This window comes from Bombina bombina, chromosome 6 (genome assembly GCF_027579735.1).
Source record: "Bombina bombina isolate aBomBom1 chromosome 6, aBomBom1.pri, whole genome shotgun sequence".
Lineage (NCBI taxonomy): Eukaryota > Metazoa > Chordata > Amphibia > Anura > Bombinatoridae > Bombina > Bombina bombina.
The window spans coordinates 991751712-991767654 of NC_069504.1; the positions used below are offsets into that span (position 1 = coordinate 991751712).

The 15943-nt window shown below is 40.3% G+C and overlaps 1 protein-coding gene across 2 annotated transcripts in view; it reads left to right on the forward strand.

Annotated features, from left to right (window-relative positions):
- LOC128664032 (ganglioside GM2 activator) overlaps positions 1-11871 on the forward strand; it is a 24561-nt gene extending 12690 nt beyond the window's left edge. For both annotated transcript variants that reach the window (XM_053718684.1, XM_053718685.1), the window contains 2 exons: positions 5334-5516; positions 11101-11871. In XM_053718684.1, coding sequence (XP_053574659.1) covers positions 5334-5516; positions 11101-11271 — 354 coding nt within the window. In that variant the 3' untranslated portion in view covers positions 11272-11871. The remainder of the gene's footprint in view (positions 1-5333; positions 5517-11100) is intronic.
- Positions 11872-15943: the final 4072 nt, after the last annotated feature.

The window sequence follows — 15943 nt, forward strand, 5'->3', positions numbered from 1 at the left end:
AGCGGATGTATCTTCCAAGACAAAATTGCTTAATATCCCTTTCAAGGGTAAAACCCTTTTTGGGCCAGAATTGAAAGAGATTATCTCAGACATCACTGGGGGTAAGGGCCATGCCCTCCCACAAGATAGGCCTTTCAAGGCCAAGAATAAGTCTAATTTTCGTTCCTTTCGCAATTTCAGGAACGGACCGGCCTCCAACTCTGCAGCCTCTAGACAAGAGGGTAATGCTTCGCAAACCAAACCAGCTTGGTAACCGATGCAAGGCTGGAACAAGGGTAAGCAGGCCAAGAAGCCTGCTGCTGCTACCAAAACAGCATGAAGGAGTAGCCCCCGATCCGGGACCGGATCTAGTAGGGGGCAGACTCTCTCTCTTCGCTCAGGCTTGGGCAAGAGATGTTCAGGATCCCTGGGCACTAGAAATAGTTTCTCAGGGTTATCTTCTGGAATTCAAGGAACTACCCCCAAGGGGAAGGTTCCACAGGTCTCACTTATCTTCAAACCAAATAAAGAGACAGGCATTCTTACATTGTGTAGAAGACCTGTTAAAAATGGGAGTGATACACCCAGTTCCAACTGTGGAACAAGGACTGGGGTTTTACTCAAATCTGTTTGTAGTTCCCAAAAAAGAGGGAACTTTCAGACCAATTCTGGATTTAAAGATTCTAAACAAATTTCTCAGAGTGCCATCGTTCAAAATGGAAACTATTCGAACGATTTTGCCTACAATCCAGGAGGGTCAATTTATGACTACCGTGGATTTAAAGGATGCGTATCTACATATTCCTATCCACAAAGATCATCATCAGTTCCTAAGGTTCGCCTTTCTGGACAAACATTACCAGTTTGTGGCTCTCCCATTCGGGCTAGCCACTGCTCCAAGGATTTTCACAAAGGTACTCGGGTCCCTTCTAGCGGTTCTAAGACCAAGGGGCATTGCAGTGGCACCTTACTTGGACGACATTCTGATACAAGCGTCGTCTCTTTCAAAGGCAAAGGCTCACACAGACATCGTTCTGGCCTTTCTCAGATCTCACGGATGGAAGGTGAACATAGAAAAAAGTTCCCTGTCTCCGTCGACAAGCGTTCCCTTCTTGGGGACAATAATAGATTCTTTAGAAATGAAGATTTTCCTGACAGATGTCAGAAAGTCAAAACTTCTAAACGCTTGTCAAGTTCTTCACTCTGTTCCACAACCTTCCATAGCTCAGTGCATGGAAGTAGTAGGGTTGTTGGTTGCAGCAATGGACATAGTTCCTTTTGCGCGAATTCATCTAAGACCATTACAACTGTGCATGCTGAAACAGTGGAATGGGGACTATACAGACTTGTCTCCAGTGATTCAAGTAGATCAGAAGACCAGAGACTCACTCCGTTGGTGGCTAACCCAGGATCACCTGTCCCAGGGAATGAGCTTCCGCAGACCAGAGTGGGTCATCGTCACGACCGACGCCAGTCTAGTGGGCTGGGGCGCGGTCTGGGACTCCCTGAAAGCTCAGGGTCTATGGTCTCGGGAAGAGTCTCTTCTCCCGATAAACATTCTGGAACTGAGAGCGATATTCAATACTCTCAGGACTTGGCCTCAACTAGCAAAGGCCAGATTCATAAGATTCCAATCAGACAACATGACGACTGTTGCTTACATCAACCATCAGGGGGGAACAAGGAGTTCCCTGGCGATGAGAGAAGTGACCAAAATCATAAAATGGGCGGAGGATCACTCCTGCCACCTATCTGCGATCCACATCCCAGAAGTGGAAAACTGGGAGGCGGATTATCTGAGTCGTCAGACATTCCATCCGGGGGAGTGGGAACTCCACCCGGAGATATTTGCCCAGTTGACTCAATTATGGGGCATTCCAGACATGGATCTGATGGCGTCTCGTCAGAACTTCAAGGTTCCTTGCTACGGGTCCAGATCCAGGGATCCCAAGGCGACTCTAGTGGATGCATTAGTAGCGCCTTGGGCCTTCAACCTAGCTTATGTGTTTCCACCGTTTCCTCTCATTCCCAGGCTGGTAGCCAGGATCAAACAGGAGAGGGCCTCTGTGATCTTGATAGCTCCTGCGTGGCCACGCAGGACTTGGTATGCAGACCTGGTGAATATGTCATCGACTCCACCATGGAAGCTACCTTTGAGACAGGATCTTCTTGTACAGGGTCCATTCGAACATCCAAATCTAGTTTCCCTCCAGCTGACGGCTTGGAAATTGAACGCTTGATTTTATCTAAGCGTGGGTTTTCGGATTCTGTGATAGATACTCTGGTACAAGCCAGAAAACCTGTAACTAGAAAAATTTACCATAAAATATGGAAAAGATATATCTGTTGGTGTGAATCCAAGGGATTCTCATGGAGTAAGATCAAAATTCCTAGGATCCTTTCTTTTCTTCAAGAAGGTTTGGATAAGGGATTATCAGCGAGTTCTCTAAAGGGACAGATTTCTGCTTTATCTGTCTTGTTACACAAACGACTGGCAGCTGTGCCAGATGTTTAAGCTTTTATTCAGGCTTTGGTCAGGATCAAGCCTGTTTACAGACCTTTGACTCCTCCCTGGAGTCTGAATTTAGTTCTTTCAGTTCTTCAAGGGGTTCCGTTTGAACCTCTACATTCCATAGATATCAAGATGTTATCTTGGAAAGTTCTGTTTTTGGTTGCTATTTCTTCTGCTAGAAGAGTTTCTGAGTTATCTGCTCTGCAGTGTAATCCGCCCTATCTGGTGTTCTATTCAGATAAGGTTGTTTTGCGTACTAAACCTGGTTTCCTTCCAAAGGTTGTTTCCAACAAGAATATTAACCAGGAAATAGTTGTGCCTTCTTTGTGTCCGAATCCAGTTTCAAAGAAGGAACGTTTGTTACACAATTTAGATGTAGTTCGTGCTTTAAAGTTCTATTTAGAAGCAACAAAGGATTTCAGATAAACTTCTTCTCTGTTTGTTGTTTATTCTGGCAAGAGGAGAGGTCAAAAAGCTACTGCTACCTCTCTTTCCTTTTGGCTGAAAAGCATCATCCGATTGGCTTATGAGACTGCCGGACGGCAGCCTCCCGAACGCATCACAGCTCACTCTACTAGGGCTGTGGCTTCCACATGGGCCTTCAAGAATGAGGCTTCTGTTGATCAGATATGTAAGGCAGCGACTTGGTCTACCCTGCACACTTTTGCCAAATTCTACAAAATTGATACTTTTGCTTCTTCGGAGGCTATTTTTGGGAGAAAGGTTTTGCAAGCCGTGGTGCCTTCCGTTTAGGTAACCTGATTGGCTCCCTCCCTTCATCTGTGTCCTAAAGCTTTGGTATTGGTTCCCACAAGTTATGGATGACGCCGTGGACCGGACACACCAATGTTGGAGAAAACAGAATTTATGCTTACCTGATAAATTACTTTCTCCAACGGTGTGTCCGGTCCACGGCCCGCCCTGGTTTTTTAATCAGGTTTGATGAATTTCTTTCTTTAACTACAGTCACCACGGCACCCTATGGTTTCTCCTGTTTTTCTCCTGTCCGTCGGTCGAATGACTGGGGTGGGCGGAGCCTAGGAGGGACTATATGGACAGCTTTTGCTGTGCTCTTTGCCATTTCCTGTTGGGGAAGAGAATATTCCCACAAGTTATGGATGACGCCGTGGACCGGACACACCGTTGGAGAAAGTAATTTATCAGGTAAGCATAAATTCTGTTTTTCTTTGCATAAATGTTTTTTAGATGATCCATTTATATAGCCTATACAGCTGCTTTTTTTTTTTTTTTTTTTAATGTATATGTTTGCTTATTTTTAAATAAAATTGCGCTGCTTTTCAGACTCCTAACTAACTCCAAAGTTTTAGAAGTATACTGATGTATACCTACTCACAGCTTGCTCCTGTTTGTGTAAAGAGTCTTTTCATATGAAGGGGGAGGGGGATGTCTGCTTTTTTTGCTATAGAACCACTTGCAGTGGTTGTTACAGCTAATCTTTTGAACAGTGCTAAACTGGGAGCTTCTAAGTAAGTTTTTATAACAGTTTTATACTGTTTTTTTAGATCAGTATCTGTGCATATTCTTTTTTTATAGTAGTGTATATTGGTGTATACTGTCCCTTTAATAAAAACAATTCATGCATTGCTGCTAACAGAGGACTTCAGAAAACAAATGGTCCATGTTTTCATAGCAGAAAAGAGAAGTGGTTAAAGTTGCTTAGTTTTGGAGATTTTTATGTAACACATTTCTTTGTTTATTAATGACTGGCAGCAATTTTCAAATGGTAGTAGATGTTAATTTAGGTTAAATATGTGTTTGGAAGACTTAGGCAATTTTTTTTAAAATCGCTGCATAGCTAAAACAAGGCAGTCGTACAGGCAGCTATACAGTTGTATTTCAGATGACTCTAGTATGAATCAATCTTTTACAAAAGCACAATGTTATGGAGTGTTATATACTGATGTGAAGTTACTGCAAACAATTAGAAAAACAGTTTTTCAAATGACTTTCCCAATAATTTTCATTTATAGGTCTCATTACTGGTATTCCAATATATCAGAAAACCATTTTATTTTTACACCATTTTAGACAATTTCTTGAGACATGGCATGATAACCTAGCGCAGCAAAGGGTGTAATTAGCGCAGCAATGGGCAGCATTTTTAAATATATATGTAAATGCTTATATACAGTACATATAGATTTATGTGTATATATACACATATTAACACATAAATATATATGTATATACGCATATACATACATACATAAATACACACACACACACACACACACACACACACACATATATATATATATATATATATATATATATATATATATATATATATATATATATATATATATATATATATATATATATATATATATATATATATATACATACATATACATATATACTGGGAACACAGAGTTCCCATAGACCGCAATGTAAAGGCACTTTTCAATGCCTTTTTTTTTTCTAACACCCCACTCCAACCACTTTTAACCCCATATAACTGTTTTATGCAGTCATTTTATAAAAAAAAATGAAGATGCTACTTTCTGTATTTTTAATAAAATATATTAAACTGTAATTTGGTGGACATTTATAAAATTAACCAGAGATCTACCTGGATCCTGGAAGAAATATTTAAGGTTTCATGTCCCTTTAACACTGCACAAAACCTGAAAACGATACATACAATATACCCTTTAAACAGTTATAAACAACTCAAGTCAAATCACCTGCATTTTCACGTTATGGAAGATAAAACGTGCCGGGCACAAACAAACAATGTCCTGAATTGATAATGTATACATTTTCATTATAATTGGTGGTATCTTCTTATATGCAATTCTTGCTTTCTTTTCATTCTTAGGTTGTTATAAGTGCAGAAAAGAAACTGTTCGGTGAATGGATAAAAGTGCCATGTGTAGATAACATTGGGAGCTGCACTTACGATAATATCTGCGACTTCCTAGATTTATTGGTTCCTCCAGGACAGGAATGTCCTGAACCTCTGCATTCCTATGGACTCCCCTGCCATTGTCCATTCAGATCAGTAAGTACTTTTATTTACTGGTTTACCAGAGGGATTTTATTTACTTTGGAATTTGGCCATGTGTATCCAGGTTTGTATTTTACTGCTTATGGATTTGATATTTATTTAGTTTCACATATTCTTTATTAAAGTGCCATACAACATTTTGAGTTATATGTATATTACAAAAGTGTCAACTGAGGTAAGACAGTGTGTAAAAAAAAAAAAAAAAAAAAAAGCTTATAAGTATTTTAATAACATTTCCAAAAAATCTTCAAAATTACTTACACTTTAGTGTTGCCAAATGTAGCCTGCTTCACCCCACCTTATCAGTGTCCTACTCGAAACTTTGTGGTCTCATATAATAAAGTGTGCATATGAGGATAATTACTTATGCAAGCAAGGGGGGGGGTTGAGGAGGGACAGCAGGTACTGCTATTGTTTGTTGCCAAGAGGCTTGCTCATTTCCAAGGGGATAGTATCACATGCTTTGTAAAAGCTTTAGCATTATACTGTGCACTGCTTTAGTCAGGTGTCATGTAACTCTGCCCCCTACCGTGCACGTGCAAGAGTGCATTCTGCAGAAGCTATGGCCTGGATAGCACCTTCCATATATGGAAATATCAAAGGCGGAGATTGCTGCAAACAAAACTATGCCTGAATTAAAGGGATTAATACAGAAACCGCTTTGCAGTTACGCTTTGGCTGCATTATATATTTAGAAGCTTATGTTAGTTCATACTGTTTTATGTCCCTTTAAAATACCGTACTTTTCCAGATATCGAATTACACCTTCTAATTTTTGTTAAAAAGATGCCTAAGAGCACCCAATCTAAATTTCTAATCTCTGATTTCAGAGAGAAAAAACACAACCCAAATATATAATCAGGTTCCTCACTTGCATCTTAGGTATACAATAAATGCATATATTAGCAATGAGGCTATGTAACCTGGTATAGGACAATTGTTAGTATTGTGTAAAGTTCATTTTTAAGGCTCTTTACCGCAAGCTTATTTTGTTGGTTGACAGTGAGTTCCGTTTATTTTTTTAAATGGTATAATTGCATCTCTCACAACTCCTATTTCTGTTTTACACAAATTGATCTATCTATAAAGGTAAAACAGTATTTTCATTAAAGACATTTTGTAACAACACTGGGAATCAAATGTGAAAATATTTTATTTTATGATAAAGGTTGCATAATCTGATATTGAAACAGGAAATGCATTTTTCTGCACAGTTTATCCTCAGGGATTAATTGTTTATTACCTCCACAAGCATAAAAACATAGTTTTATTCAAAGGTGAAACTCCAATTTTAAAAGTAATATTTTTAAAATAATCTAATTTCAGATGCAACAAAGGCAATTTTAATGTGCCTTTATCTACAGATTGTTTTAGTTTCTGTTTATGTGGAAAACTTCCTTCCTTTCCTAAGATATGGAGCATCCATGTCATTAAATTACTAGTGGAAATATCACTCCTGGCCAGCAGGAGGAGGCAAAGAGCACCACAGCAAAGCTGTTAAATGTCACTCCCCTACCCATAATCGCCAGTCATTCTCTTTGCCTTTGTCAATGGAGGAGGTGAAGTTTGGTGTCTGAAGAAATTAATTCCTTTTTCAGGTACTTTTCCCCTGCAAGCAAGGATTTGGGTTTAGCCGAGTCCACGTCAATCTCAGTAGAGTAGTGGTGGCTTTTAAGCAGTTAGGAAGTTGTGAGGTAGTCCTTGCTTTGTTTCCAAGCACATTGCTGCCCATGGTACAGAAAGCCAGAGATGGTTACTCTGTTCTTTCTTTTTCTACAGGTCTCTGTAAGGAGTATGTGTCCTTTCACGCCTTGTGAGCTGTCTTCCTGCCGGACAGCTAGACTGCAGGTAAGTGCATTTGTCTTCTAGTTCTTGGAGACTTGCACTTCAGAAGAATATTTCATATGGAGTAGATGGGGACATTTTTAAAATCCTTTATACAGGATTCTCTTTGGCAGTGGGCAGGCACATTATGTATGTTGAGACTAGGGGTTAATCTTCCCTTTATTGGGACGTTTTTCCTCTTTGGGCTAATTTTGTCGAAATACTATATTGGTATTTGTGTGGGGCTTATGTTTTATACAGGGATTTATGTATAAATTTAAAATTTGGCAGTTGGTTTTCTTTGCTTGCTTAGCTAGAACAGGCTAACTGACAGACTGCTTGAGCGTTTGTGTAAATTTAGCTCCGGTGTTGTAGGCAGAGGGAAACACGCGCCTTTTACTTGCTGCATAGTTTTCTGTCTCTGTCGGTCCTGTGACTTCTCTCTGCAGTTGGATATTCAGAGTGGAGCGGCATCATTGAATTTCAGTCTCTTCAGTGTCAATCTACTATACAATCGTTTTAGAGACTTCTGGGAGCCAAATTGTGTATCAGTGTTACGGTAAGGTACCTCAGCCTGTCTGAGGTGTAGGGAGCCTGATTGGTTTATTATTTTAAAGAATCTTTGCACAACGTTAAGCGGCTGGGGTATTAAAAAATTCTTAAAGTTACAGTGTTCAGGCACCATCTTTTCAACAAGCAAACTCTCATACAGAGATCTTGTTGTCTTTTCTACGTTCCCACGGATGGAAAGTAAATCTGGAAAAGAGTTCCCTTGTTCCAGATACAAGGGTGGTTTTCTTAGGGACCATCATAGATTCCTTATCTATGAAAATTTTTCTGACAGAGGTCAGAAAGTCCACAATTCTCTCCTCTTGCCTCTCTTTCGGTCTACTGTTCGGCCATCAGTGGCTCAATGCATGGAGGTAATTGGTCTGATGGTCGCTTCCATGGACATCATTCCCTTTGCTCGATTCCATTTGAGAACTCTGCAATTATGCATGCTCAGACAATGGAACGGAGACCATTCAGATCTGCCTCAGAGGATAGATCTAGACCAGTCGACAAGAGACTCTCTTCCGTGGTGGCTTTCTCAGGAGCATCTGTCTTAGGGCACATGCCTCCGGAGACCTTCCTGGGTGATTGTGGCCACGGATACCAGCCTGCTAGGCTGGGGAGCAGTCTGGGACTATGGATTCTGGAGGAGTCTTCTCTCCTCATAAACATCTTGGAATTGAGAGTGATTTACAATGTTTCAGTCGGACATCACCTCAGTGGCTTACATCAACCACCAGGAAGGATCTCAGAGTTCCTTAGCCATGAAGGAGGTGGCACGGATTATTCAGTGGGCGGAAGCTCACAATTGTTGTCTATCTGCCATCCACATTCCTGGAGTGGACAACTGGGAAGCGGATTTCCTGAACATTTCATCCCGGAGAGTGGGCTCTCCATCCAGAGGTGTTCTCCAGGTTAACCCTCAAATGGGGGGTGCTGGAGTTGGATCTGATGGCGTCTCGGCAGAACGCCAAGCTTTCAAGGTATGGTTCAAGGTCAAGAGATCCTAGGGCTGCTCTGATAGATGTTCTGACGGTTCCTTGGGATTTCGGTCTAGCATACCTGTTTCGTCCGTTTGCGTTCCTTCATCAAGTTTTTGTTTGTATCAAACATGAGAGAGCATCAGTAATTCTAATAGCTCCTGCATGGCTTTGCAGGATCTGGTATGCAGACCTAGTGAAGATGTCATCTTGGCTACCTTGGAGGTTCTAACTCAGGGTCCATTCCTCCAACCAAATCTCGTTTCTCTGAAGCTGACTGCTTGGAGATTGAACGCTTAGTTCTGTCTAAGCATGGATTGAGACCATAATCCAGGTTCGCAAGCCTTTTACTCGAAGAATTTACCATAAGGTATGGCGTAAATACCTTTTATTGGTGTGAAACTAAGGGCTACTCTTGGAGTAGGGTCAGGATTCCTAGAATTTTGGTTTTTCTTCAGGAAGGTCTGGAGAAAGGGTTGTCAGTCAGTTCTCTGAAAGGTCAGATTTCTGCATTATCTATTGTTACACAAGCGTCTGGCAGATGTGCCAGATGTTCAATCTTTTTGTCAGGCCCTGGTCAGAATCAGGCCTGTGTTTAAACCTGTTGCTCCTCCTTGGAGCCTTAATCGTGTTCTTAAAGTTTTGCAGCAGGCTCCGTTTGAGCCAATGCATTCCATAGATATTAAGTTGCTATCTTGGAAGGTTTTGTTTCTTATTGCTATCTCTTCTGCTCAGAGAATCTCGCAACTCTCGGCTTTGCAGTGTGATTCGCCTTACCTTATCTTTCATGTGGATAAGGCGGTTCTTCGTACTAAATTGGGGTTTCTTCCTAAAGTGGTTTGGATAGAAATATTAATCAGGAAATTGTTGTTCTTTCTCTCTGTCCCAATCCTTCTTCTCATAAAGAACGTCTGTTGCACAACTTGGACGTTGTGCGTGCTCTAAAATTCTACCTACAGACGACTAAGGATTTTTGCCAGTCTTCCGCCCTGTTTAATTGTTTTTCAGGAAAGCTTAAGGGCCAGAAGGCTACTGCTACTTTTCTTTCCCTCTGGTTGAGAAGTATAATTTGTTTTGCTTATGAGACTGCTGGTCAGCAGCCTCCTGAGAGAATTACAGCTCATTCCACTAGGGCTGTCTCCTCTTCTTGGGCTTTCAAAAATTAAGCTTCTGTGGAACAGATTTGCAAGGCTGCAACTTGGTCCTCTCTGCATACTTTTTCCAAATTTTATACTTTGCCTCGGCTGAGGCCTCTTTTGGGAGAAATGTTCTTTAAAGGGACAGTCAAGTCCAAAAAAACCCTCATGTTTTAAAGACGGCATGTAATTTTAAACAACTTGCCAATTTACTTTTATCACCAATTTTGTTCTCTTGGTATTCTTAGTTGAAAGCTAAACCTAGGAGGTTCATATGCTAATTTCGGAGACCTTGAAGGCCGCCTCTAATCTAAAGGCATTTTGATAGTTTTTCACCACTAGAGGGCATTAGTTCACATTTTTCATATAGATAACATTGAGCTAATCCACGTGAATTTACCATGGAGATAGCTCTGATTGGCTAAAATGCAAGTCTGTCAAAAGAACTGAAATAAGGGGGCAGTGTGCTGAGGCTTAGATACAAGGTAATTACAGAGGCAAAACATGTATAATTATAACTGTGTTGGTTATGCAAAACTGGGGAATTGGTAATTAAGGGATTATCTATCTTTTAAAACAACAAAAATTCTGGTGTTGACTGTCCTTTTAAGTGATGGTGCCTTCTGTTTAGGTCTGACTGTCTTGTTCTTCCTCCCTGTTCTTTCTGTGTCCTCTAGCTTGGGTATTGGTTCCCACTAGTAATTAAATGATATTGTGGACTCTCCATCTCTTAGGAAAGAAAACAAAATTTATGCTTATCTCATAAATTTCTTTCCGGATATGGAGAGTCCACGACCCCACCCTTTATTAAGACAGTTATTTTTTACTAAACCTCAGGCACCTCTACACCTTTGTGTTATTCCTTTTCCATTTCCCTTCGGTCGAATGACTGGGGATAATGGGTAGGGGAGTGACACTTAACAGTTTTGCTGTGATGCTCTTTGCCTCCTCCTGCTGGCCAGGAGTGATATTCCCACTAGTAATTGAATGACGTCATGGACTCTCCATATCCCGGAAAGAAAGAAATTTTATCAAGTTAGCATAAATTTTGTTTTTCAGTGACATAAAGTGCCCTTTTTTTTGTAGGGATCCTACTCACTGCCAGAAACCACTTTCACAATACCAAATGTTTCTCTCCCATCCTGGCTCGCAAATGGCAATTATCGAGTGACTGTAATTCTGGAGGCTGGAGAAAAAGAAATGGGATGTGCCAAATTCACCTTTTCTCTGGCTGCGTCCTTCAGTTGGTGGTTGTGAAAAACTCATCACATGACTAAAAGAAACGGAAAAGGGAGACAGATAATTCTTTAAACAGATTAACCCCCAAAACTGAATAACACGAAATGGTACTCTTAATGCCGATTTATTTATATTGCTTTTTAGTATACAGACGTTTGCACTTGTCATGTGCAGATAGAGAAACAAACTAACGCTCGACTTGCCTGACCATCATATGTTGAAGCCTTTCTGAACAAAAAGCATAACATTTATTTTTAATGGTTTTTTTGCATCTACTATTTTTTTTATTTTTTTTTAACTAATACCCTTACAGCTGATAGCCAGTTTTAAAATTGTATTTGTACTTATAAAAGCAAGGTTATGTTTTGTGTAGTTTCCTATAAAGATTAAACTAATTGAGCTTGGCAATCAGGAATTTACCTTCTGACAGTGTTTTACAGACCTGAGAAAAACAATCGCTAATCGCAAGGAGTACAAATTTGTGAAAGAAGAGTATTATACTGTTGAATAAATGTATTTAGTAAAGTCTTACTCACATTGTACATTTTTCATTTAAAACTGTTAATTTCTAATTTAATAATGTACAAGAGCAATTAACTGAATAAAATTTTAACCTAACTTGTTTTGTGCTAATCTAATGCTTTCTAATAATCTGAGTATTTTATATACATATTTATTTTATATTTGGGTTATTGAGTTTGTTTCTTTTGTAGTACATTAACAGTGATTGCCAGGGACATTAAAGGGACAGTCAACACCAGAATTTTTGTTGTTTTAAAAGATAGATAATCCCTTTATTACCCATCCCCTAGTTTTGCATAACCAACACAGTTATATTAATACACGTTTTACCTCTGTAATTATCTTGTATCTAAGCCTCTGCAGACTGCCCAACTTATTTCAGTTCTTTTGACAGACTTGCATTTTAGCCAATCAGTGCTCACTCTTAGGTAACTTCACGTGCATGAGCTCCATGTTATCTATATGAAACACATGAACTAACGCCCTCTAGTGGTGAGAAATTGTCAAAATGCTTTCAGATTAGAGGCGGCTTTCAAGGTTGATAAAAGTAAATTGGAAAGTTGTTTAAAATTACATGCCCTATTTAAATCATGAAAGTTTTTTTTTTTTACTTGACTGTCCCTTAAAGGGACACTGAATCCAAATTTTTTCTTTTGTGATTAAGGGAGAGCATGCAATTTTAAGCAACTTTCTAATGTACTACTATTATCATTTTTTCTTCGTTGTCTTGCTATCTTTATTTGAAAAAGAAGGCATCTAAACTTTTTCTATTGGTTCAGACTCTAGACAGCACTTTTTTATTGGTGGATGAATTTATCCACCAATCAGCAAGAACAACCCAGGTTGTTCACCAAAAATGGGCCGGCATCTAAACTTACATTCTTGCATTTCAAATAAAGATACCAAGAGAATGAAGAAAATTTGATAATAGGAGTAAATTAGAAATTTGCTTAAAATTTCATGCTCTATCTGAATCACGAAAGAAAAAATTTGGTTTCAGTGACCCTTTAAACCCAGTTTTTTCAAGATTTAGATAGCGCATATGATGCTAAAAAAACTTTCCAATTTCATTGAATTTGCTTAATTTTCTTGGTATCCTTGTGGAAGGAGCAGTAATGCACTACTGGGAGCTAGCTTAACACATAAGGTGAGCCAATGACAAAATACATATATGTGCAGCCTCCGATCTCCAGCTTGTTCCCAGTAGTGCATTGCTGATCCTGAGCCTACCTAGGTATGATTTACAATAAATGATACCAAGAGAACAAAGAAAACTAGATTATATAAGTAAATTAGAAAGTGATTTAAAAAAAGTAAATTTATGCTTACCTGATAAATTAATTTCTTCTATGGTACGACGAGTCCACGGCTTCATCCTTTACTTGTGGGATATTATCCTCCTGCTAACAGGAAGTGGCAAAGAGCACCACAGCAGAGCTGTATATATATATATATATATATATATATATATATATATATATATATATATATATATATATATATATATATATATATATAGCTCCACCCCCCAGTCATTCGACCGAAGGTACAGGAAGAAAAAGGAGAAACTACAAGGTGCAGAGGTGACTGAAGTTTAAAATAAAAAAAATATAATCTGTCTTAAAATGACAGGGCGGGCCGTGGACTCGTCGTACCATAGAAGAAATTAATTTATCAGGTAAGCATAAATTTACTTTTCTTCTATAAGGTACGACGAGTCCACGGATTCATCCTTTACTTGTGGGATACAATACCAAAGCTACAGGACACGGATGGACGGGAGGGACAAGACAGATGGTTAAACAGAAGGCACTGCTGCTTGAAGAACTTTTCTCCCAAAAATAGCCTCCGAAGAAGCAAAAGTATCAAATTTGTAAAATTTGGAAAAGGTATGAAGCGAAGACCAAGTCGCAGCCTTACAAATCTATTCAACAGAAGCATAATTTTTAAAAGCCCATGTGGAAGCCACCGCTCTAGTAGAGTGAGCTGTAATCCTTTCAGGAGGTTGCTGTCCAGCAGTCTCGTATGCCAAACGGATGATGCTTTTCAGCCAAAAAGAAAGAGAGGTAGCCGTAGCTTTTTGACCTCTACGTTTTCCAGAATAGATAACAAACAAAGAAGATGTTTGACGGAAATCTTTGGTTGCTTGCAAGTAAAACTTCAAAGCATGAACCACGTCCAAGTTGTGCAACAGACACTCCTTCTTAGAGGAAGGATTAGGACACAGAGAAGGAACAACAATTTCCTGATTGATATTCCTATTAGTAACAACCTTAGGAAGGAATCCAGGTTGGGTACGCAAAACCACCTTATCAGCATGGAAAACAAGATAAGGCGAGTCGCATTGCAATGTAGATAGTTCAGAAACTCTTCGAGCCGAAGAGATAGCAACTAAAAACAGAACTTTCCAAGATAGAAGCTTAATATCTATGGAATCAAACGGAACCCCTTGAAGAACTTTAAGAACTAAATTCAAACTCCATGGCGGAGCAACAGGTTTAAACACAGGCTTGATTCTAACTAAAGCCTGACAGAACGACTGAACGTCTGGAACATCTGCCAGACGCTTGTGCAGTAGAATTGATAAAGCAGATATCTGTCCCTTTAAGGAACTAGCTGATAGCCCCTTCTCCAATCCTTCTTGGAGAAAAGACAAAATCCTAGGAATCCTGATCTTACTCCATGAGTAGCCTTTGGATTCGCACCAATAAAGATATTTATGCCATATCTTATGATAAATTTTCCTAGTGACAGGCTTTCGAGCCTGAATCAAGGTATCTATGACCGACTCAGAGAAACCCTGCTTGGATAAAATCAAGCGTTCAATCTCCAAGCAGTCAGCCGCAGAGAAACTAGATTTGGATGCTGGAACGGACCTTGAATCAGAAGGTCCTGTCTCAGTGGCAGAGTCCATGGTGGAAGAGATGACATGTCCACCAGGTCTGCATACCAAGTCCTGCGTGGCCACGCAGGTGCTATCAAAATTACAGAAGCTCTCTCCTGTTTGATTCTGGCAATCAAACGAGGAAGGAGAGGAAATGATGGAAACACATAAGCCAGGTTGAACGACCAGGGTACTGCTAGAGCATCTATCAGTACTTCCTGAGGATCCCTTGACCTGGACCCGTAACAAGGAAGTTTGGCGTTCTGACGAGACGCCATCAGATCCAATTCTGGTGTGCCCCATTGCTGAATCAATTGTGCAAACACCTCCGGATGGAGTTCCCACTCCCCCGGATGAAAAGTCTGACGACTTAGAAAATCCGCTTCCCAGTTCTCCACTCCTGGGATATAGATTGCTGATAGATGGCAAGAGTGAGTCTCTGCCCATCAAATTATTTTGGTAACCTCTATCATCGCTAGAGAACTCTTTGTTCCCCCCTGATGATTGATATATGCTACAGTCGTGATATTGTCCGACTGGAATCTTATGAATCTGGCCGAAGCCAGCTGAGGCCACGCCTGAAGCGCGTTGAATATCGCTCTCAGTTCTAGAATATTTATCAGGAGGAGAGCCTCCTCCTGAGTCCACAAACCCTGTGCTTTCAGGGAATTCCAGACTGCATCCCAGCCCAATAGGCTGGCGTCAGTCGTCACTATGACCCATGCTGGCCTGCGGAAACACATTCCCTGGGACAGATGATCCTGTGACAACCACCAAAGAAGAGAGTCTCTGGTCTCTTGATCCAGATTTATCTGAGGAGATAAATCTGCATAATCCCCATTCCACTGTTTGAGCATTCATAGTTGCAGTGGTCTGAGATGCAAGTGAGCAAACGGAACTATGTCCATTGCCACTACCATTAGTCCGATTACCTCCATACACTAAGCCATTGACGGCCGAGGAATGGAATGAAGAGTTCGGCAGGTGGTTAGAAAAATCGTCAGAAAATTTTTCATGTCCACCGAATCTATCAGAGTTCCCAGGAATGGAACTCTTGTGAGAGGGATAAGTGAACTCTTTTTTACGTTCACCTTCCACCCGTGAGATCTTAGAAAAGCCAACACGATGTCCGTGTGAGACTTGGCTAGTTGGTAAGTCGACGCCTGAATTAAGATATCGTCCAGATAAGGCGCCACAGCTATGCCCCGCGGCCTTAGAACCGCCAGAAGGGACCCTAGCACCTTTGTGAAAATTCTGGGAGCTGTGGCCAACCCGAAGGGAAGA